At 34.3% G+C, this 25,062-nt stretch overlaps 1 protein-coding gene across 3 annotated transcripts in view; it reads right to left on the bottom strand.

Annotated features, from left to right (window-relative positions):
• Positions 1–25,062, bottom strand: part of Agps (alkylglycerone phosphate synthase) — a 131,740-nt gene that overhangs the window by 45,506 nt on the left and 61,172 nt on the right. For all 3 annotated transcript variants that reach the window (XM_074071158.1, XM_074071160.1, XM_074071159.1), the window contains 2 exons: positions 13,023–13,150; positions 1,615–1,666 (listed from right to left, as the gene is read on the bottom strand). In XM_074071158.1, the coding sequence (XP_073927259.1) occupies positions 1,615–1,666; positions 13,023–13,150 (180 nt within the window). The remainder of the gene's footprint in view (positions 1–1,614; positions 1,667–13,022; positions 13,151–25,062) is intronic.

The following is a 25,062-nucleotide window of genomic DNA, read 5'->3' as shown; positions in this document are numbered from 1 at the left end:
TATTTCAAAAGGACCATTTTTGTAGGTAAGTGAAGGATAGAGGAAGGAGAGACACAGTCAAGACTAGAGGGGGCAGGACCTATGGACCTAGAATGTCAGCATGTTTCTAGGAATAGAATACAAATGTAGAACTGAACAACAGATTGCCAGAAGGGCCTTTTCTCTAAACTCTCATTTTCAATTGTTAGAAATCTTACTTATAAAATCTGCCAAATTATACTTAGTTTTACAAAGATACCTATGTCTAACATAATTTACTACAACAGTAACATGTAAACAGATAACAATGATCTTATTCATTAGATACATGGCCCTATAAAGACCTAAATCTCTAAATGCAGGCCAAAACACACAAGCCTGATTTTTATTTAACTTGACTATTTAATTATTTATATGACATATTTAACTTAAACTTTTGATTATCAATAATACAGTATTTTGAATGTAATTTATTCAAAGAAATTAACTGCAACTGACTTAGAAGAATCTAATTCAAAAATTAACTTTTGATATATTTTTCCTTAGTTAAGTTTTTATGTAACTATAATCATTCTTCCCTAAAGTAAAATCTAAGCTTCTCTTACACATTACAAACAAAAGCCTGCGTATCTTAGCCTCTAGTACTTATTACTGAACAATTATTCCCATAATTTCAAGAACTGCTCCAAGAGTTCTTAAATTATATAAACTTAAATTCCAAAGTAAATTTCAGTATATGAAAAATGCATGATAGCAACTGAAAACATGATTAATAAACTATGTCAAAAAGTTTAAAACTTTAGATAAAGCAGAAGAAAAATGTTTTCAAGAACTGCCTATTGAAAACCCAACCCAAATACTACAACAGAACTTCACATCAACCCATCATAGTATCTTTCCCCACAAATCAATATTAACTTTCCACATCCAGTTGGCTGTTTTTTTTGAAAAATCTATCCTCTACTCTCTATTCTCAACTGATGCTGCCCTGCTCTTAACACTGTTTCACCTTCTAGTATTTCTCTATCATGTCTCTACCTTTCTAGTCTACCCTGAGACATGCCGCCAGAATGAGCTTTCTAAATGGAAAACTGATTGACATTATTCCCTCTACAAAGAAATCCCACTGCCTTTAAGATAAAATTCACATCTATTTTGCAAAACCTTAAATGAACACTGTAGGTTTCTCTAATTTAACAACCTTGCCCTACCCTCTATTTGAGGCATACAGAACCACTCGAAGTACACTAAAACATGCCAATGAGATTTCACAGATTCATAGTCTGGCTGACAAGTGAACAAGTTTGGTAGGGAAGATGAAGAGACTATCTCAGGCAAACCTCTATTTTTCTTTGAAAATTTAACTCAAGCATCTCTGTCCTTTTCTGACTCTCCACCTCTACCCTGAACAAAATCAAGTAGAATCAAACATCCTTCACTTATGATCCACAGTATTCAATGAAGTCTTCTTTCAAAAAGCCCTCCAACATTACTGCATTCATTTATTTTTGTAACTGTCTGTCCTCACTTGACTGAAAGCTTCCTGAAGGGCAGGAACCATGATACCTTTCGAGCTATGCAAAATTTGGAGGCAAAATAAACAGATTTTAAAATTACAACTTCTTATTTACTTACCAAACTGAAACTGCTGGTTGTCCATGAGACGAATAGATGCAGGAGCACATCTCTGTTTAAAAAAAAAAAGGATACACATTTAATACAGTAAGAAACCATACAAGTAGAATATTATCTTTCTGTATATGAGGCCTAAAGACATATAGAAAGAAAAGAATCTTAACTTTTCATGTAATTTTGTGAAGACAAATAAAACACCAGTGGTTTCTATATAATATTTGGAGGAGAAATCTACTACAAAATACACAAATAATTTATCAGATCTTTGCTTAGCAAAGACCTGTCCTTAATGCAAAGACCAATGGGAATAGCCTGCATGAAATACAAGACCGCAATGCAGACTAGTTTAGAACAAAGCAGAATTTTTTTAAAAGACTAAGAATAGTGACTCAAGAACTATCTATGTATCAACTTTATTGTGTTAGGTTCTTGTACAGTTGTAAAAATTAGGAAGACAGAGGTGGAAATTTTCATGTGCCAAAGAACTTCCAAAATTTATCTGTAATGTCTTCATAGATAACTCTAGGAATCATTCCTTCTTTTTAATCCCTACTTATAATTCATTTTAAAAGAAAAACCATCCAGACAGGTGTTCTTTCAAGGTTACTTGCATGAAAACAGCAATGAAATTTGAAGGATAAGAGTATGTGTCTAAAGAATAAAAAACTACACTAGTGTGTTTATTTAAGCACATGTTTAAAGTTGCAAGGGAAGAAAACAGATGCAGGTTGAGTTAACCTTAAACTGAAACCTGAAATGTTCTTAAATTCTTTTTTATTTTATTTTTTTTTTTTTGGCGGTACTGGGGTTTGAACTTAGGGCCTACACCTTGAGCCACTCCACCAGCCCTTTTGTGTGATGGGTTTTTTTCAAGACGGTCTCACAAACTACTTGCCCTGGCTGGGTTTGAACCACGATCATCCTGAGTTCGTGAGTAGCTGGGATTACAGGTGTGAGCCACCAGTGCCTGGCAAGTCCAAAACTTTTTGAGCACCAACTTGTCACACACAAAGTTACAAATATTGGAGCACTCTGAATTTCTGAATTAGGAATACTCAGCTAGTAAAGTAGTCTATGTAAATACTCAAAAGTCTGAAAAAATCTGAAACACTTCCAATCCCAAGCATTTTTGGATTAAGGGATATTTAACCTGCATTCGTATTAATTTTGTGATGAAAATAACAATAATACAAACATTATCAAGGTTCACATTAGCTATAATTTCTCCATAGAATCAAAATTAAGTGAGCTAAGTCTCATTGAACAAAGAGTTTTTTTTTTTTTTGAGATGGGGTTTTGCAATATGGCCCAGGTAGGACTTGAACTCAAGATTCTCCTGCCTCAGCCTCCTGAGTGTTGAGATTACAGGCATACATCATGATGCCCAGATCAGAATTTTAATTTTCTTTACAAATTTTTAACTTGGCTAAAGTTCTCCTAAGTAGTTGCTTTTAGACCAAAAATTTTGACAAATGTCATAAACTTCTTAAACATTTATCTCCTGAGCAGTATTTATCAAAATCTCCATCAACAGAAATTTCTAGAATTCACTTAAAAGACTAAAACAATACACACCTTAGCTGTGCATTAAAACATTTTTTGCTATTATGTTTTTGATTATTTAATTCTCATAAAAACACACTATACAATTTATTTCACCTAATAAAAAGACTAGATATGATTCTCGTTTTGAAGACTATACAATTTATTTATCCAACTTTGATAGTAAAAATGAGGTAATTCAATTTATTTTTAAAAAATCACTGCCAAGTCTAAAGAAATAGTATTAAGTATATTATAATAACTTATCACCTTACTTTTTAGAGAATCCTATCGGTTTCTAAGCTGCTGTGATATGATGTTCTTATATAAGCAACAACTCTTGTGAGGGCTGTAAAACTAATATTAACCTCTTTTACAGATAAAGATACAAGAGTCACTGAGATCAAAACACTTGCTCAAGGTCAGATGACTGCTAAACAGTAAAGACAGAAGTAAGACCAAGATATCCTGAGTGCTAGATGAATACTACTTCAAGAAAATCACACAACCTTAAAAAAAAAAAATCACTTAAAACACACACGGAATTTAAATTCATATTCAAAACAAAAAATCATATTAAGACTAGCTTGTGATCATATTACAAGTATAATCGTTAAGACAAAAAACTTACATTCTGAGTACTAAGGTTGTCAAAGTAGTTAATAATTCTTAAAAATGTTACCAGCTTCCAAAATATTAAAAGATAATCAATTTTCTTCACATGTACTACTTGGGAATGCTCTGAGTAAGTGTACTGACTTCTAATATAACATATGAAGCCTGATTAGATCAAACTTTCTTCGTAAAAGAGAATATCCATGAATATACGTATTGATACACTTTGGTCTAAGTATACAAATGAAATATGAAAGAATTCAGAGATATTCTTTCATTTCCAGAAAAAAAATTAATTCATACCAAGAACTTGTAAATTCCTCCTCTTATCGCTAGCCAGATTCTACTTCATTTATATCCACGGCAGGGGTTATTAATAAAAACAACCAACATAAATACACATATATCAGAAAATGAGAGGAAAGTATTTGGTAATTAATCTTTAAATAAAAGTACCATATGCAGGCCTTGATTAAATCTTGGTTTATAAACACTATCCATAAAATATATTTTGGTGAAATCTAGGATAATGTGACTATACAATGAGTATTAGTTGTCATTAAGAAGGTGCTGCAGAGTTTCTTAGACTTAGTAATGGTGTTGTAGTTATAAAGAACACTGTTCTCCTATTTTTAGGGGCTAGATGCTGAGATGAAGTGTTATGTGTACATGATTTAATTTCCAGTGGTCTAGAAAACATATATACATAAATAAGGAAAAGAAAAAATTATTGAATATATGAGATCACTACATGGGTGCTTACTATACTATTCATTCAAATGTTCTATATATTTAAAATTTACAAATGAAAAAACTAAGAAAGTAGATAAGAAAGCTTCAGGGCACTTGCTATATAATACAGCTACCAATATTCAGTTAAACTGAATACGATTTTTAACCTGACAGCTGAGCCACATAAACCAGTTAATTAATACACTATTCCTATTTATACTAAGGAAGCATAATAAATGCATAGCAATACTATCAAAAAAGACCTAACAAGAAGCTAAATTAAGTTTTTGTATTCTAGATAACATTAAATTACTTTTTTATACAGTACTGGGGTAAATTACTTTTTAACACTGACTTTTTTGAAATTATGGAATTCAAACCAAGAGTTTTAAAGTTTCATAATAGTGTCAAATGTTTCAAAAGTTAATAAATAACTTTTATTAGTAACAAGAAAAAGGTTTTCTGTTACTGTCACAAATAAATATAGGTAAAGCACTATCATAAATATAGGAAAGCACTCAAAAACTAGCATCTAGGTTAGTTTGTGACCCTCTGGTAATTGATAACTTATACATAATTGTAAATATACAAAAAGTTTAGTTAAGAATTTGAAATAATTGATAATTACCACTGTAACTGATTACAGAAGTTCCTATAATCAAAGATCAAATTAATGTTATTATTCTTAAAAAACAACAATTTGAGTTGCTGTATCTACAGTTAAGATTAGGTTATGTTTCTATTGCTAATTAGGTAGATTAAAAGACTCAAGATTGTCTCTATACTTTACAGATAGCACACATTCTAATAATTGTAGATCTAAATTCACTCCAGTAAGCTGGACTGAGACTACTGTGCCCCACAAATAAAGGGAAAAAGGTCCTTGAGTTAAAGTGACCTCTGCTGGTTAGTGATCAGAACTAACATGAGTTGAGAATAATTTAACCAATTTTAATTTTAATGAATTCAACCAGTTAATTTCAAGAAACTTAATAACACACAAACAAAAACTGCCTACTCCAACAGAAGTTAATGAGATAATTATGTACATTTACTAGAATTGCTCATGTCATCTGACTTCTAGCTAAGTATACTTTACATGTAGTAAATAGTTTGAAACATGAAAATTTTACTAGAACTAATTAAGAAATAATACCTTTGTTTCACTTGAACAATGAAGAAATATATAACCACACTGACCTCAAAATATAAGTGTAAAACTGACTAAGTCAAATCGCTGGCAATTTCTTTCCTTTAAGGATGGTACAACAAAGAATTTATTTGAATATGTAACCAGAAAAATAAAAAGTAACCACTCAAATGAGCCTCATTTTACTTTGTATTAGTAGTATTATCTGAACTAACTTAAGAAGCAACAGATTTCCAATCCTCTCAACAAAATAAAAAAAAAGGCCCTTCAAGAAACACATCAAAACATTTCTGCAAAGTTCATTTTCCTAGAACTAAGCCATGGCTCTCATTTGCACTTCAGATGAGACACATTACTTGAGATGCCTGCTAATTGGCTAGTTACTGGTGAAACAAATTCAATATTAATATATACTTCAAATGTCTGTAGGATTTCTACTATTTTAACTTCAATACTAAACATTATATACAATGCTATACAAAAATTTAAACAGAGAAGGTTATCATTATATCTTGCATACTATCTATTTCACCATGTGGATCACAAAGTTAAAAGCACATACACCACAAAAAAGACACTCACAAAACAAATTAATGAACAACTTCAAAAGAGGCTGAAAAAAATCTGTTGAATGCAAATTTCTAGAAACAAAACTTAAAACATAGTTAGGTTCTTCCTTTAACTTGTTAAGTCAGAGTTGATACCAGAGACGAAGGCATACAATATTTAAGGCTGTTAGTATTACTGGTTGATCATATTGAAAATGACATACTGGCTTACAGCTAGCATTATAAACAATAAGAACTTTATTTTTAAAGACAATTATCTCTTGGTTTTTAAAGAATGAAATAATACAATTATCGTGTCTATTTCCCTCTACTTAAAGGAAAAGCCGAAAGTTAGTACCATGTTTCCTCATCACAATTTCACATTTTTTTCGTCTTAGTAAATGTAAAATAATTTGTATTAAGTAGCTTCTGCTCAAGATCATGTCTTGTAATTGTCCTCATTTTTTAGGAACACAGTAGAGAATCGAGTTAACCAAACATTCTTGACTATTCTTTCTGCTTCAGAGAAAGAAAAGTATGGGAACACACAAAAACACTAATGTAAAGAGAAAATTTCTACTTTCTGTATGTAACAAGTATTTCCTATAATTACTGTCAGAAATAAAGCTTTAAATGTTTTACAAAGTCTGTGTTAAACCTAACTCCTTTCAATTTATTCAAAGGAGTTACTTAAGATAAATTAAGTTTTACAGAGCAATTCATGACCTAATACTTTTCAAATTATCCAGACTCACTAGGAAAAGAAAAAAAACTACCTATGAGTTTAAGATTACTTAAAAGTGATAAAAGGCAGAAAAGGCCACCCTTTGTCACAAGATAATGAAAAAAAAAAGTTTTAACCTATAATTCTAAATACATACTTCTGATACTGAAAAAGACAAGTTTCCAAGAGGATGAATACTAATCTATCCCAAACATACAGTCAATTTTCTTCAAATTGGAAAAAAATGTTCTTCTCTCAATATCTTAGAGTATACTCCTAAATTCTTATTGAAAACAACAAAAAACCACAATCTGTGCTTTGAGCTTGTTTCAAACCCTATAAAGACATCATTGTCATTTCTAGACAAACAAGAGACTAATAAAATGATTTATCTGATACTAATAATCTGATTTTAAAAACACGATTTTCCCCACTTGACAGGCTACAATAGGAAATCTATTTTCTGAGAAAGTTTTAAAAATCACTTACCCATCTACTGAGTAAAGATGAAGTTTACACTGGACTGCCACATAAGAGATGGAATTAACTAATCTTCCACTATATCATCCTTTCTAGCTCCTCACAAGGTAGTGAAGTACTGAAAGAGGACAATTTCTCACAGGGATAAAGATCAGTTACAAGGCGTTGGTAGAATCCTTCTGTTGCCAGTATTAAAGGTGCTTAGTTTACTTCCTTCCTTCATAAGAATAGTAAAGATACAGACAGACCACTTTGCTATTTGTGAACAATCACATATGCTCTCTTCCAAAAGACACTTATCCAAAATACAGTTTCCCATTTCAAAAGCCACTTGAGTCTAAAAATACTGTAAAAATGGAAGTGCTATAAAATGACAGTGAAGAATTACAAGCAGCCAACTCATTATTCAATCAAGAATTTGGCATAATCATAAACCATGTACCATTTATTGTAATGGATCTTAATTCTCTATTATTGGATGGAATTCCAAACCCCAAATTGAATAATGACTAGTGCCAAAATCTGATAATTTTCTCACTTTTTCTGCCTAAGAATATTGTTACAAAGGAAAGCAGCAAATAGTGTCCCACTCTTGACATCTGAAATTTGTACATTCAGTAAACTGATATGCAAATGTACCTAAGCCATTATAAAATCTATTTTTATCCATTTCCAGGTAAACATCAATAACTCTCTACATGTACATGATAAGAGAAGTAAAATACATAGGTTCATAAAATTATGTAATATCCCCAAATTGCAGAAACTATTTTCAGCAATTGTCTCACTCATAAGAGCAATACATGAGAATAAAACATTAGCCAGGAGCTGGTGGCTCACATCTGCTCAGCTATTCAGGAAGAAGAGATTAGGAAGATAGCACTTTGAAGCCAGCCTGGGCAAATAGTTTGAAAGACCCTTCTCAAAAATACCCAGTGAAAAAGAGAGCTGGCGGAGCAGCTCAAGTGGTAAAGCAACTATAGTAAGCATGAGACCCTGAGTTCAAACCCCAGTACCAAAAACAAACAAACAAAAATCTATCTGGACTTTTAAATCAGTTTCAAGGAAGGCAAGCTTTCTAGTCCATAGTATTTACCTGTAGTAATGTTCACTACAAGAACAGAGAACCAAACAGCTAATTTATACACTAGAAAGGTACTTTCTTCTGATTTGCTTTTTAACCACACTGTATTTCTATCAATCCTTACCTTTATTTACTGCTGTATAGTTCTGAGTAGTGAATTTAGACGATGGTCATTGGGTGAATATCCTAAGATTTTTTTTTTAATGAATGAAAAGACAGTATAACTGATTCATGCAAGGATGAAGGAAAATTCTATCTACTCCTTTTTAATAGTACAAGTAGCACCTTGCTGTCACTTACTATCAGGAACCTACCAAATTCTTTTTAAAAAAATTACACTAGATTGTACCAACTATTTCTGCTTAAATCCAATAGTTCCATTCTAATGAAATCATAAACCTAAGGTTTTGGTATATTTTTACACTTCTCAGCAATCAAACCTAAAGTACATATGACTGTGAGTATTTACAATTAGAAAAGTAGATGGAACACTAAGAAAAGGATAAAATATATACACCTCTACTCCAAAGATCATGTAACAATACTTTTCATGAGTCTACTAAATCAGTGGTCTTATACTGGAGATACTATGAAGGGGTAGTCGGCCAACCTAGACTGAACGTGATCTCATTAAGATCTTTTGTTTAAAACAAAAAACAGAAATTTTACTTCCACAATTTTTTTTTGTTTTTATTTTTGGTTTTTGAGTCAGGGTCTTTCTAGGTAGCCAAGGCTGATCTCAAAATCATGATCTACCTGCTACAGCCTCCTGACTGCTGAGATTACAGCTGTGTTCCACCACATTTAACTTCTATGATTAAAAAAAATTAATTTGGCATTCATGTTTATTTGCCATTAAAAAACAAAAAAACAGAGTCACCAGGTGCAGTCGCTGTGCCTATATTCCTAACTACTTGGAAGGCAGGGATAGAAAGGATCACAGTTGGAGGCCAGCCTGGGCAAACAGTTAGCAAGATCCCATCTCAACCAATAAAAATCTGAGTGTAGTGCTGCATATACCTGTCAACCCAGCTACTTGGGAAGCATAAATAGGAGGATCACAGTTAAGTCTGGACCGAGCATAAAAGAGATCCTATTCAAAAAATAACTAAAGCAAAAAGGACTAATGACATGGCTCAAGTGATACAGTACCAGCCTAACAAGCACAAAGCCCTGAATTCAAATTCCAGTACCATGAAATTAAAAAAAGAAATTATGTATGTTTATAGTTATGCATATACATATATATATATATTTGAGTAAACCTAATTCTTTTGCTTGTTTTGGCTTTCCTTTTTGGTGGGGGGAAGCCATACGGAGGATTGAACTCAGTCACACTCTTGCTTACACAGGCACTCTACCTGGTCATGCTGCCAGCCCTTTATCCTTTAGTTACTTTTGAGGTAAGTTCTTTTCCCTTTCCCTTTCCCCTTTTCTTCTTGTCTTTTTCTTTTTTTTACTATTGTTGTACTGGGGGTACAATGTGACATTTACAAAATTTATTACAATATATCATAGTTGAAATCACCCCCACCATCATTCTCCTTTATATCCCCTCCTCCCATTCCTGGAATAGTTTCACCAGGTCTCATTTTTCCATTTACATACATGAGTACAAAATGTTTCCAACAAATTCAGCTTCCTATACCCTTTCTTTATATCCTCTCCCCTCCCACTGCTACCAACGCCCCCAGATAGGACCAGTTTTGCCTTCCTGTTCTCTGTTTTAGTAAAAAAAAAAAATTTTTTTTAATTTATAAAAATGACCTTTTTAAGATACATATGAAGGGTGTTTCATTGTAACATTTCCATGTATATATGTATTATAATTCAAATTGGCTTATCCCCTCTATTTTTCTCCTTTCTACCTTAATCCCCTTCTTACGGTGCTTTCAACAGGTCTAAAAATTCTGTATTTATTCTTGTATAGGAAGTACATCAACCATATTCACCTTCTTAACTTTCTTCTTTTACTCTTCCTCTCTCATATGTGACCTCCCCTTAGTGTGACCTGTTTTTCATAATATTGCTTGCATTTGTATTGGGTCTATATTCCATATTTGAGAGAAAATATGTGGCCTTTGGATTTCTTAACTTCACTTAAGATGATATTCTCCAGTTCTATCCATTTACCTGCAAATGACAAAATTTCATTCTTTATGGCTGAATAAAATTCAATTGTACATACTTTTTTAAATTCATTTGTCAATAGTGGGGCATCCTGGCTGTTTCCATAGCTTAGCTACTGTAAATAATGCTGCAATAAACACGGGTATGCAGGTGCCTTTATTGTAACCTGACTTACATTCCTTCCTATGTATCCCTCGGAGTATTATTTCTGGATCATATGGTAGCTCCATACTGTTTTCCATAGTGGTTGTACTAATTTACATTCCCAACAACAGTGTGTGAGGGTTCCTCTCTCCCCACATTCCTGCCAACATTTTGTTGTTGTTTGTATTCTTAATGATTGTCATTCTAACAGGAGTGAGGTAGAATCTTAACATGGTTTTGATTTGCATTTCCTTTATGGCCAGGGATACTGAACATTCTTCATGTGTTTTATGACTGTTTGGATTTCTTCCTTTGAAAAAACTCTGTTCAGTTCATTTGCCCATTTCTTCACTGGGTCATTGATTTTTGGAGGAATTTAGGTTTTTGAGCTCCCTGTATATTGCTGTTATTAATCCCTGGTTAGATGATTAGCTGGCAAAGATTTTCTCCCATTCTGTGGGCTACCTCTTCAGTCTGGTTACCATTTCTTTTGTTGTGGAGAAGCTTTTTAATTTCATGTGGTCCCATGTGTCAATCCTTTCTCTTAGTTGTTGAATCATTTGAGCTCCATTTAAGAAGTCATTCCCTATACCTATTAATTCCAATGTATTCCCTGTTCTTTCCTGCACTAGCTCCAAAGTTTCAGGTCTTATATTAAGGTTCTTAAGCCACTTTAGGTAATACTTACACAGCGTGAAAGACATGGCTCTTGTTTCAGTTTTCTGCATGCAGATATCTAGTTTTCCAGGCAACATTTGCAAAAGAAGCTATCTTTTCTCCATCATATTTTTTGGCATCTTTGTCAAAAACCAGATGGGTGCAGCTGCATGGATTCATATCTGGATCTTCTATTCTGTTCCACTGGTCATCATGTCTGTTTTTGTGCCAGGACCATGCTGTTTTTATTGCTATGGCTCTGTAGTATAGTTTAAAGTTGGATGCTGTGATACCTCCAGTGTTGCTCTTTTTGCTCAGTATTGCCTTGGCTATTCAAGGTCTTCTGTGCTTCCAAATGCACTTTAGGGTTGATTTTTCAATTGAGATAGGATCTTCCTTTATGCCTAGACCAGCCAGGACCTTGGTCCTCCTATTTGTGCTTCCTCATGTACCTGGGATGACAAATGAGCACCACCATGCCAAGTTACTGGTTGAGATGCTTTAGCCACCACGTGCGGCCTGTTTTAGGTTTCTTTAAAACATTACTAGTGCTTATCTTGAAATGTTGAGAAGATAAGACTCTTTGCCATTGCACATTTCATTATTTTACAAAGTCCAAGATGAATACTAACTACATGCTAGATATTTTTCTTTCCCTTCATCAGTCTTTCTCTACCCTACTCAGGATACCTGGAAGCTGACCTATATGGGTTCTATCAAAAAGCTCCCAGCTCCATTGTCCTCAAGAGACTACTTAAGTTTAGATAGCAAAAAGTATTAAAGAACTCTAGAAGTATAGAGAGCACAAAAACAAAGAGGCTGAGTATATTCTCTTATCTTCCTTTTTGCTGAGAAATGATGAAATAAGAATAACTCATAAGCAATTTCAGCTCAAACAATGAACAAATGAGAAGCCCAAATTTCTACATAAATAGAACTAAACACAGAAACAAGATTCTTGGCATTATCTAGTCTTTTGAAAAACCCTGATAATACATCTTTTTTTAAAAGGGAGGATAAAAATGGGATGTTTTTTTGCTTATAGCTAAATATACTGTTATATATACTATTTATATTACTTTATTTAAACTGCAGCTTAAACAATATCATAAAACAAAGTTGTGCCTAGTGATACATTCTATGTATGAATTAAGTTAGATTACTGCATTTAATTTCTAAATCCTGGGGTCATTGATATTCAGCCATTACTTATAATTTTAATAAATGTCAAATTTAAGATAAATTAAATAGCATTTCCATTAATCACAAAATATCTTACCCAAAAGTAACTAAGAAGCATAACTTTCAATGAAAAGCAGTCATTCAAAGCCATTAATCTAAATACATATCTTGTCTTAAAAATCATACAACCTTCTTTAAATCAAGAAATAGATTTCACAGCAATATAATTACTCAAGGAAATAATAACTGCACTTCAAAGAGTTATTTCATAATACTATCTTTTGTGTAGTAAAAACCACAGATATAACACAACTAAATAAGGTTACTTATATCACAATTATGTAGAATTTTAAAAATGTAAGCATATATATATATATATATTTTTTTTTTAATCTTCTTTTTTTTTTTTTTTTTTTTTACCTGTTTTGCAATTTCTCTTAAACAGGCTACTCCTTGTTCAAAATTAGGGAAAGCTACCGAGCCATACTTTTGGTATTCAGGGGTTGGTCTGATTTTTATTGTAGCTTCTGTTATTACACCAAGAGTTCCTGAAAAAGAAGGGGGAATAATCCAATATGTCACATGGCAAATTTCTAAATCATATTTATTATATTAATTCATTCTATGATTCACATTCAAATGTATTTAATCTATTCTATTTGGGACATAATGTTTATGCAAGTCTTTTTAGAAAACAATTAAGCAAATTTAATGATTTCAAAAAAAAGTTTCTAGAATAAGTTTTATTTAGTTAAGTATAAATAGTTTAAAATGCTCTTAAGTAATCTTTCTCCAAAGAACTTACTTTTAAGTTGCTTTAAAATATTACAACTTATTAAAAGAAAACAACTGGAAAAACAACAGGTTTTTAAGATCTCAGATCTTTTAAGACAGTAGTATATTTTGATATGTTTGCCTGTTTCTACTGTGAAAACACTTAACTGGGTACAAAAAGAACCTAAACTTCTTGATAATTCAAGATAATAGAAAAAATATGAGGAACTAGTGTCTTGTCTTTTCCCCTAAATATTAATATAAAAAAAGACAAAAGGTATTACTGTCATGCCTTGTAAGAAACAAACAAATAAAAAAAATATATACAGAGACAAAGTAGTTCTAAGTATTTAACACAAGAACACCAATGAAATAAATGTTTTTTTTAAAAATTACTTGGGGGGTTAATTAAAGAGGAAAAAACAAGTTAAATATAACCACATGACCTAAATATCTGTGTCAAAATATTTGAAGAAATACAGCTGAAAAGGAATATATTCACAAAGCCAAGCTTTCTAACTCAGTAATTCTGATGTACAAGTGACAGAAATTATTAACACTATCAGTAAATTTTCTGAGGCAGTTTTAAAAGTTGTGAAGAGGGAAACTATTGAAATTGAAGAACTTAATTACAACACTAGAAATAAAGTACCACAAAAATCAAAGCTACCAATAAATTGATGACACACCTAGATATCAACATATAATACTTTCCAAGTTTAACAATATAGGGTTAAAAACTAGTAAAGTCCAAGAAAAGTGCATTAGGCCACAATATATTCACTACATGTACATGATTTCTGACAGAGATTATAAAATACGACCCTCTTATTGAGGCAGGCTAGAAGTAGGAAAAGTTTGGGGCTCATGTAGGTTGCCTGGGGATAGGCCAGACCTCCCTCACCTGCTGGGAACCACCCATGCCCCTCCCCATTCACTCATTATTGGTTGAGAACCTCCTCAGCCTGCCCTCCCATGGGGTAGTGTAGGTTTTAAAGGCACCTGAAAAAGAAAAGCACTCTTGCTCTGCTGGCTGACTCCACCTGTGCCCATGATGCCCTCTTCTTCCCTTGAGAGAAGGGTGACTCCCCTTCTCTCAAAAAAGCTATTCTACCTCCATGTACTATGTTTGGATTCTTCCATTTGGAGCACAAAAACCAAGATCTTCTGATCACAGAATGTACCAGCACCATTAACACTTGGCGAGCCAGCCAGGAGACTCATGGTGAGACCAGACCCTACACTTTAGAGGGTCACTCTTATTCACTATTTTTCTTTCCAGAGTGCCAAGGGAATGGGCTGAGCTCTGTCCTCAGGGAAAGTAGCTGGGAAATGTCAGATTGGGACCCAGCATTGTCGGCCAACAGGCGGGCCTCCCTGCAGGTTGAGGGTGTGTGTGTATGTGCAGTGTCTGCCCAATGTGGGTCCACCCACCCCCAACCCCCACTTCTCCAGTGGTTACAGTTGCAGGAGCTAGGCCTCAGCAGGCCAGCACTCAGTGCTTCCACCCCCCTACAAGACCAACCAAAAGTTCCACTCTAGACACTTGGCAGCTGCTTCCAGAGCCAGCCAGCCACGTTAACAGTGGTGGCTAGGGCAAATGGCAATGTGTGGCTGCCAGCAACAGCAGGGCTCAGTATTAAAGCAGTCACCCCTGGCAGCTGACGCCATGGACCCCAGGCCAGGACCACTCTTTCCTGTGGCTACTATGGGTCCATAGCGCTCTCCCTCTTCCTCCTCTAAACCATTTCCTTCCCCGCCAAGCCTCAGTTTCCCTTGGCCACTTGATTTCTCTTTGCCCACCTTCACTTCATCTCCGTATCTACAGGGGTCACAGAAACACTCACACCAGGGTCACATTCCCTTGTCCCATGGGCCCTTAAGTTATCAACCTTGGTATCTGCTGCCTCTTTCCTGCAGCTACAACTCATCTACACCCCCTCTCCCTCTACTCTGCTCCCTTCCTAATTCCTGGGCCCAGGTAGTCACTGACCCAGGAAGCAAGCTAGCCATGGCAGGCCTCAGCCATGGTGGCCATGCCACTGAGTGACAGGGCATGCCTCACCCAACTGGCCTCAGGCCTTGTCTCTAAAGTGAGAACAGTGGGGTCAGATTTAAAGGTTAAAATATTTACTAAGAAACTCTTAGTTTTGGATTATTTTGGCCCTGCGATGGTTTTGAGTTTGGGTCACTGTCATGTTAAGAGAGACACTGAGTATTTAACTGGTTCCTGCATTAATGGATGTAGAATTTCTGTTTGAAATTCCTAGCTTTTGCTCTGCCTAGCCTCTAGTTGGTTTTGTTTTGCTTTGTTTTTTTTTAATTCACTTGTAAAAACTTCCCTGTTCCAAACACAGTTTTTTAAGACATGGATTGCTCTTGGGTAAAAAGTAAATTAGTCTTTAGAGTGAATTTAGGCTAACTTTAGAATTTCCTGTGATGGCCTCTGGCTACCTAATCTTAAACAAAGATTAGTGGAGTTGGAGAGTGATTCCTGTGGCCACCATTGCCCATCAGAAGAACCAGATTCTGTGCACAAGAATCTGGCCCGGCCTATCAGCACCAGCCTGGGAGCTTCAGCTCAGAGGCCTAGAGGCATGCCTGGGAGCTGGCCCCACCTCTCAGCATGGACCTAAATAGCCCCGCCTAGCCAGCCTATGCAGCCTGCTCTCTCCTGGCACTTCAGGCCATACAGCTGTTTGTTTCTGTAAATGTACTTAAATTCTCTAAGTAAAAACAGTGCCATTTAATTAAGAATTAGATATTGGTCACTTACAAAGTATAATTCATTTATTCTAAAGGCAAAATTATTCTATTGATACCAGTTCTTAAGACTAGAATATGAGTTTTACACATATACTTAAGATAAACAGAACTTAATGGTACTAATTGATGACTGGTTTTGTTTTGTATTTTCCTCACAAACTTTACTTTTCTCTTCTGATAAAATTAGGCTTACAGTCAAGAGGTTAAAGAAAATAGGTTTTATAGGTGGGTATTTTAAATAGACAGTTTAATTAGAGGTTTTATTCTTAGCATTAATAATAATCTTAAAATTAATAAAATTATGTTTTCTATAGCTCAAAGTAATATGTCAGATTCTCAACTTGTTTAAGGCCCTTTCCAAACTGTAGCTCTGTAAATGGCTGTGCTCTACAGGGTTTAGATTCTTGGCTTTCTAGGTAATAACAAAACCCCTTTATGAGAAAGTCCAGGATCTAATCGTAAACACCTGGAGTAAACTGGACAGTAACAGAGCTTAAAGGTTTACTGCCATTTGCCTTAGCCCTAGTAATCCAAAATTTAAATAACCCTTTAAAACTAAAGGACAAGACATTATATACAAAGGAAAAAATGCTACAACCTATGACTAATTCTCTAAAACTATCAAGTGATGTCACATCTGAGCAGACTAGCAAAACTTTTAAATTCCACCTTGCCTTGCTTCAGTTTGGTCTTTTCATTAGCATACCCAACTCATGGACGCCTGTCTCTTGGGGAAAATGTCTTTTTATTCCTATAACAGACTGCTATTTTGAGTCTGTATGTTGCATGTAGCTTGTCTATGCGTTCCATTTGAGAGACCTTTTGGAAAGACTATGTGGTCACAGGAAATGCTGTCACCATGATGAAGCTATCACATGTCCAGCATCATCTTACCACTCCCTAGGAATCGAAAATTCGTGGGCGATGCAGTCTTGCCATCCTATAGGAAAATTATAACTAACTTGTGGTTAAAGTTCTCTAATTTAACTTAGTTCTTATACATGTTGTTTTTACTGCACTGGTCTGTTAAGGACTGGGCCAAGAACAGAGTAAGTTAAAGAGCTGTTGTAAACTATTTAGGAATCTAGTTGACTAATCTACTAAAGATATTGACAAAAAATGGTTGTTTAGTAAGAGTAAACTCTAAATTAATGTAATTGCTTTGTGTGTCACTGTGTGTTTTCTGTGTATGTCTTTGCTACCAATTGTGGCAACTTAATTTTTACTTTTTAAGCTAATTATGTGTGCTTATATTCATTGGCATGCCTAGAACAAAACATCTGTGTGTGTGTGTGTGTGTGTGTGTGTGTGTGTGTGTTTAGATGTCTCAAACTACTTCTATAAAGTTAATGTGCACAACATTAACTTTAAATCTCAAAGGCTATCTAAAGTTCTACTCCCGATTAGGCTTAATTTTTCTCTGTCTTAAGGCTCAAAAAAATTCTTTTATAAAAAATAATCTCTGTTTCATCCTATCGTGAGTGTAACTTACATTTAAACTCTTTTATAATTAGATTTATTGACCCTTGTGTTCTCATGCATTGCTATAATTAAAAGATGGTTTAATTTAATTTTCTTCCTAAGTCTTTTAAAGTATAAGGTTACTTAAGAGTTTTATTTAAAACAGTGCTATGTAAATTCTGGTTTTTAAAAAGGTTATTTCAATATACAAATTGAGGTCTTCAAGTTTATAAGTTTAGAATTTAAAATCTGTCTAAAAGAGAATTTAAAATCTGTCTAAAAGTTTTCTAAGGTTAAAATATAAGTTACCAATATATATTTTAAAATACTCTTCTGTTTTATCGAAATAACTATCAAGATCTTTTGGTGTTATAGGCTGATATAAAATTTTACCAAAACTGAACAAAAGCTCACCTTCCAGATGTAGTAATATGTTTAGCCCCTTATCTGTTTCTGTATCTAATGATTTGAGACATTAATCTTAATTGGCTTATTATTAAAAATTATACATGTTCTCCCATTTTTCTCAGTTTACAACCTGACTACAACCCCATGGCCTAATACAAAAACTAACCACAAACAATGGGTTTGTATCAGCCAAGCTTACTTTGGTAGTTTGGATTCTGTCCAAATAATAGCTGGTCATAATAGCGCTGATGTTTTAAGTTAGGTCAACATTCAAGATCAGCATCCCATCCAAAAAGACAAAACAAACAAACAAACATAAAAAAACACCAGTGGTTTGGTGGAGGAGACTGACACTTAGGGGAACAGTTGACTTGGAAGTCAAGGTACCCTGCTGTTCGCTTGCTCACAGAAGTGTGACAGAAACAGATCAAAGGGACCTGTGTTGAGGGTTTCTAGAGACGGGGGGGGGGGGGGGGGGGGGGGGGGGGGGGGGGGGGGGGACACGCCAAGGATCTAGAAGTTCTCATTTTTCTCTCTCCAAAAGGGCAACTATCCACCTTCCCTTTTCCTCTCTCTCACTCTTCACCAGCCAGGGAATTCCATTCAGGAGTTCTCATGTAGGGGTGGAGAGGTGAATGGATTCTTCCCCTTCCCTTTCCCTCTCTCTCTTTCCACCAGCCAGCATAGGGGGAGCCAACATATTCACTGGCTGTATCCTAAGTGTTGGGAGATGCTTTGATCCTGCTAACCAAAAATAAGATGACTAGTTCTCTTCATAGCCCATTTAAGATTATTTACTATCTTATACATCTGCTTAAATTAGTCTCTTGTCAGATACAAAAAACCTAAAGTAATTTTCTGATAACACTAAAGGAACTAAGTTTAAAACTAAGTAAAATTTCTTTTAAATGGTTCTAATACAGTTAGTGCCTTATACATGTATCTAAATGTCACAAAATCACTTACAGAGTTAAAAGTGTATACATGTAAATAGCTATAGTTCTTTTACCTAAGGTACCTTCTATCTAAAAGTCTTTGAAATTTCTGCTCTTTATGATAAATGCTAAAACTTCTATCATTTAGGCCTGACATCTGTTCATCAGCTAAACACTGGTTTATCTGATGTTGGCTAGTGAAACATCATTTAGATATATAATATATAATTGAACATCAAAACAGAGGCTATTTTAAATTACTGATACTACCTTCCTTAACTACTGGAAAACCTAGGGCTTTTATAATTGTCAGTACTATATTGATAGTATTGACAACAACCAACCTCTTACTTTTCCTAACCAAAATTCAAGGTTTAAATTATAATTAACCATGGTTACTTTAAGTTTTGTCATTGCAGGTCTGATCCTTTAAGAACATTCACAGGAAAGTCCATGGAAAATGACTCTGACAACCGCTTATCTATCAACCAGGACAGACATTCTTAAGTATTGAGGTCATTGTGTATTTGCCTTGTAAAAACTTTATAACTGTTACCCACTATCACGTTACAGCAATATAAAGGTGACAATACATCCCCTATGAGACAAGCAATTACATTAATTAAGCCCATCTTAACAGCCACTTTTTTTTTTTTATAAATCTCTTTGTTGCTTAATTTGGCCAAAAAGGTCACATTGGCACTGACTTCTGATCTGTTCAAGTCTCCCTCCTGCTTGAGACACAATCTGACTTTTTGGACTTTCCGGAAAAGCCACTCCCGCACTGAGGGACAAAACTGCCTAATTGGCAAAATCTTCAAGATGACTGTTCAGAGAAACAGTTTAAGAGGACACAACCCCTGAGTGGTCGGCATCTTCTAAATTCTCAGAGGAACAAGTGGCATTCAGCCACCCGAGACAGTTAAAAAGGATTGCACAAACAAGGGGACTTCTCCCGGTGCAGGTGGAGCCAGTTATTCCAGACCTCCAAAAGTAACTAAAGCCGAGAGATTTTTTAAAAAGGGACTTTTGTGCATGTGCTCTAATATTTAAGCCTTCTGGCAAAAGGCAAACTCATGTCTTTGGCCAAGGCCGCCTGTTTAAACAAAGACAATATAACTTTCAATGGAATCTAACTTCTGCTTGAACTGACTCATTGATGTTTACTTCCTAATTGGACTAACACCTGCTCCCTGATAACACCTGGCCCCTAATGTAGTCAGCTTTTAAATAACTACAGTCCAAAACAGAGCGCCATCTAAGAGTAAAAATTGGTACAGGTATAAACATGTATAGGTAAAAAGTAACATAAGACTTCCTGTCACTTTTCAAAATTACTTCATCCATCTTGCCACACCTGGCAGGGCCCCTTCTGATATTCCTATCACTGTTAAATGTTCAGGTCATGCCTTCTAAATCAGATTTATCTCTTCCAGAATAAAAGCCTTTAGGACCCAAATCATGAGTCATCAAGGCTACCGAGCTCTACAAATTAATGAGATCTCCATGAGCAATCCAGATCTCCATGAGAAACCTTAGCTATGCTGGACAATAATTCAGATCCCTTGTGTCCAAATAAGCCCCAAGAGAAAGAAGGAGAGACAATTTCCCTTTATAGATAGGGTCTGCTGCCCCTTGTCAGCTTGAAGAAGATACTGACAATGGACTGCCTCCCTTCAACAACCCCACAAACAAGAATTTTTTGAAATATTGTCTCTCAGGGGGAGCTTGAAGCAGGCTAGAAGTAGGAAAAGTTTGGGGCTCATGTAGGTTGCCTGGGGATGGGCCAGACCTCCCTCACCTGCTGGGAACCGCCCATGCCCCTCCCTCTCATTCATTATTGGTTAAGAACCTCCTGGGCCTGCCCTCCCATGGGGTAGTGTAGGTTTTAAAGGCACCTGAAAAAGACAAGCACTCTCTCTGCTGGCGGACTCCACCTGCACCCACGATGCCCCCTTCTTCTTTTTCCCTTTCCTCACCTGGCAGAATGGATGACTTCCCTTCTCTCAATAAAACTATTCTACCTTACCCCATCCATGTGCTCTGTCTGGATTCTTCCATTTGGAGCACAAAACCCAAGATCTTCTGATCAGACTGTACCAGTGCCATTAACATTTAACTTGTAATGACCATAAAGGTTCTGTAAGTTGGCTCAATTAATATTTTAATATAAAACAGGTATTTTGTAAAACTTTAAATATAGCCAAAGTGAATAAACTTTTTTTGCCAACATTTTTGAGATGTAACTTTGACAATAAATCCAATCATTTAAAGAACAAAATTCAATGGTTTTTAGTGTAGTCACAGACATGCACAAATGGTTTAGAACATTTTTATCACCTCAAAAAAGAAATCTGTACCAATTAAGCAATCACATTTCATTTCCATACTCACACTCTAACCAACCATTAATCTAGTTTCTTTATAGATTTGCATATTCTGGGAATTTCATTTATAAGGAATCTTACAATATGTGGCTTTGTGACTGGCTTCTTTCACTTAAAGTATTTTCAAGGTTTGCTTATATTGTAGCATTTATCAGTATTTTGTTCCTTTTTAACTGGCAAATATTATTCCACTGGATGGTATAACTCATTTTGTTTAGCCATTCATTAGTTGATGGACATTGGCACTCCACTTTTTGGCTACAATGAACAATGTTCCTACCAATACATATATATACAAGTTGGGGTGGTTTTTGTTTGTTTGTTTTGGTAGAACTGGGGTTTGACTCAAGGCCTTGTGGTTGCTAGGCAATTTTTCTACCACTTAAACCACAACACCAGCCCTATTTACTTTAGTATATTTGTCAGATAGCCTAGGAGCTAGTCTTGGATCAAGATCCTACTATCTCTACCCCCTGAGCAGCTGGAATTACAGGCATGTAGCACCACACCTGACCTTTGTACAAAAGTTTTGACAGGCACATACATTTTTCTGTCAGACACAGATCCAATGCTAGCAAAACACTAAATGTGAATGGACTAAACAACTAAAGAGGAAAGATGGATGGTGAAACTAGATTTTTTTAAAAAGATTAAATCGTATGTTGCTACAGAAAACACACTTCAAATTCAGAGATAAAACTAGATTGAAATATGGAAAAAGATTTATCAAGCCAACAGCAACCATAAGAAAGGTAGTGTGGCTAAGCACTACACCAGACAAAACAAGCTTGAAACAAAAATGTTACCAGACATAGTCAGAGACATTTTATAATGATAAACCACCAAAAATGCATAACAATTATAAACACATATGTGTATAATAAAAGACATGAAAAGATAAGAAGGAAAAAACTAACAGAAATGGAAAGAGAAATAACTGAATATTAGTAACTGGAAACTTCAATAGCCCATTTTCAATAATGGACATAACAACTAAGCATAAGATCAACAAAGAGAAGACTGAGTTATACTATAAGCCAATTAAGTCTAACGGATTAGACAACTCCACTCAGTAAAAGCAGACTATACATTCAGTTCAGGTTCACACAGAATATTCTCCAAGATAGATTGTAGGTTACCTAAGCCATAGAACAAACAAATTTCCAAAGACTGAAATAATACAAAGTATGTTCTTCAACCACAATGGAATGAAACAGATAACCAGTAGGAAAGAAATTTGAAAAGCTCATAAGTATGTGGAAATTAAACACATTCCTAAATAACCAATGAATGGGTCAAAGAAATAATCAATGGGAAAGTCAGAAATTAGTTTGAGAATATTGAAGTAAAGACACAACATACCAAACTCATCAAATGTAGCTAAAGTAATGCCTACAATAGGAATTTTATGACTATAAAAGTGAATTTTAAAAAACATGACTATTTCAAATAACCTAACCTTCTACCAGGAAAAAGAAGGGCAAACTAAACCTAAAGCAAGCAAAAGGAATAAAACTTGGAGGTGAAATTAATGAGACAGAGAATAGAAATTTAGAAAAAAACTAATTAAAACAAAAGGTAGCTGTCCGAAAAGACCAACAAAATGAACAAATCATTAGCTGAATACACAGAAAAAAGTCAAATTACTGGAATCAGGACTGAAACAGGGAATAAGATACTAAGTTACAAAAACAAAACAAGATTATAAAGGGATATACTATAAACAACTGTTTAGCAATAAATTACATAAATTGGATAAATAAGACAATTCTTAGAAAGATACAAACTACTGAAAATGACTTAAGAAAAAGTAGATAATATAATTCAAATTAGTAATTAGTAATCCAGACACTCCTCACAAAGAAAATGGTTTCATTGCTGAATCCTACCAAGTACTTAAAGAATTATTACCATATCACAAATTCTTTCAAAAAACAGAATCAGCAAGAACAGTTCCCAACTCATTCTATGAGGCCAGTATTTTACTATTCTAGTACCATTACATAAAGATATCACAAGAAAATGACAGAACAGTATATGTCTTATGAATATAAACACAAAAAAATCACAATTAAACCAGCAACATATAAAAATAATTACCTACCATAACCAAATGGGATTTATCCTAAGAATGAAAAAATAGATAACATCTAAAAATTGATGGATGCAATACAACACACCAACAGAATAAAAAAACTAAAAATAACATGTCTATCTCAACAAATGGAGGCAAAGCATCTGAAATCCAATACCTGTTTACAATTTTAAAAATTCAATAAATAAGAAATTGAAAAGAATTTCTTCAACCTGATAAAGTCTGTCCATGAAAAAGTCACATCTAATATCATACTTAATGTAAAAAAAACTAGTTTTTCTCATAAGACTGGGAACAAGACAAGGATTTCTTCTCTTGTCGCTTATATTCAACACTATACTAGAGGCTCTGGTCTAGGCAAGAAAAAGAAACAAAAAGCATCCAGGTTGGAGAGAAAAAAATAAAACTTATTTATAGATGACATGATATTACATGTAGAAAATGTTAATGAATCCAATAACAAACTAACAGAATGACAGCTCTAGGATGTAAGTTTAAATGTACAAAAATCCACTGCATTTGCATTCAATGGAATTAAGACAATTTCACTTACAATGGTACAAAAATAGGAATAAATATGACAAAGCATTGTTGAAAGAAATTAAACTTCAAAATAATTGAGAATACACTCCATATTCATGGATTAGAATATCTATTATACCAACATGGCAATATTCCCCAAATTGATCAAATTAGCCTACAGATTCAGTGCAATCCCAGTAAGAATCCAATTTGGCTCCATTGTCGAAATTAATGAAAACAATTTTACAGTTCATATGGAATTCCAATGGACCCAAAATAGTCAAAATGATATCAAATTTCAACTATAATGGGGATTCACATATCATGATTTTCACTCTTGACAGAAGAAATTAATAATCATCACCACCATCAAGTCAATATAGTACTGGCATAAATGGTACTCAGCTGATTTTTGACAAAGGTGCCAAGACTAATCAATTATCAAAGAATCTTCTTTTCAAAAATGGTACTGGGACAAATGGACATCTACATACAAAAGAATGAAGTTGGAGCTTTACCTCACACCATATACAAAAGGCACCTCAAAATCAGTCAAAGACCCAAATGGAAGAGCTAAGACTATAAAACCCTCAAGAAACCACAGTGGTAAATCTTCATGCTATGGATTTAACATTAGATTCTTAGATATGATACCAAAAGCATGAGCAGCTAAAGAAAAAAAAGAGATAAATTAGACTTCACCAAAATTTGAAACTTTTTTGCTTCAAAGGGCACCAGCAAGAAATGTAAAAAATAGAAGAAGCTATTTGCCATTTATTTGTCTGACAGGGACTTGTATCTAGAATAAAGACCTCTTATAATACCATAATAAAAACAAATAACCAATTAAAAAATAGGCAAATATTCTGACTAGACATTTTTTGAAAATAAATACACAAGTGTCCAATGAACATGAGAAAAGTTTCTCAACATATTAGTCATCAAGAAAATAAAAATCAAAGTAGCAATGAGATCTCATTCATCCTCATTCTGTTTTTTTTTAAAAAAAAACAGAAAATAAGTGTTTTTCAAGGACATGGAGAAATCTGAATTTCTCATATTCTGCCTGTAGGAATATAAAATGGTGCAGTCATGCAGGAAAACAGTTTGGC

The sequence above is a fragment of the Castor canadensis genome, chromosome 4 (genome assembly GCF_047511655.1).
Source record: "Castor canadensis chromosome 4, mCasCan1.hap1v2, whole genome shotgun sequence".
Taxonomy (NCBI): Eukaryota; Metazoa; Chordata; class Mammalia; order Rodentia; family Castoridae; genus Castor; species Castor canadensis.
The sequence above is the reverse complement of the archived record's forward strand: the minus strand, read 5'-3'. Positions and strand labels throughout refer to the sequence as shown.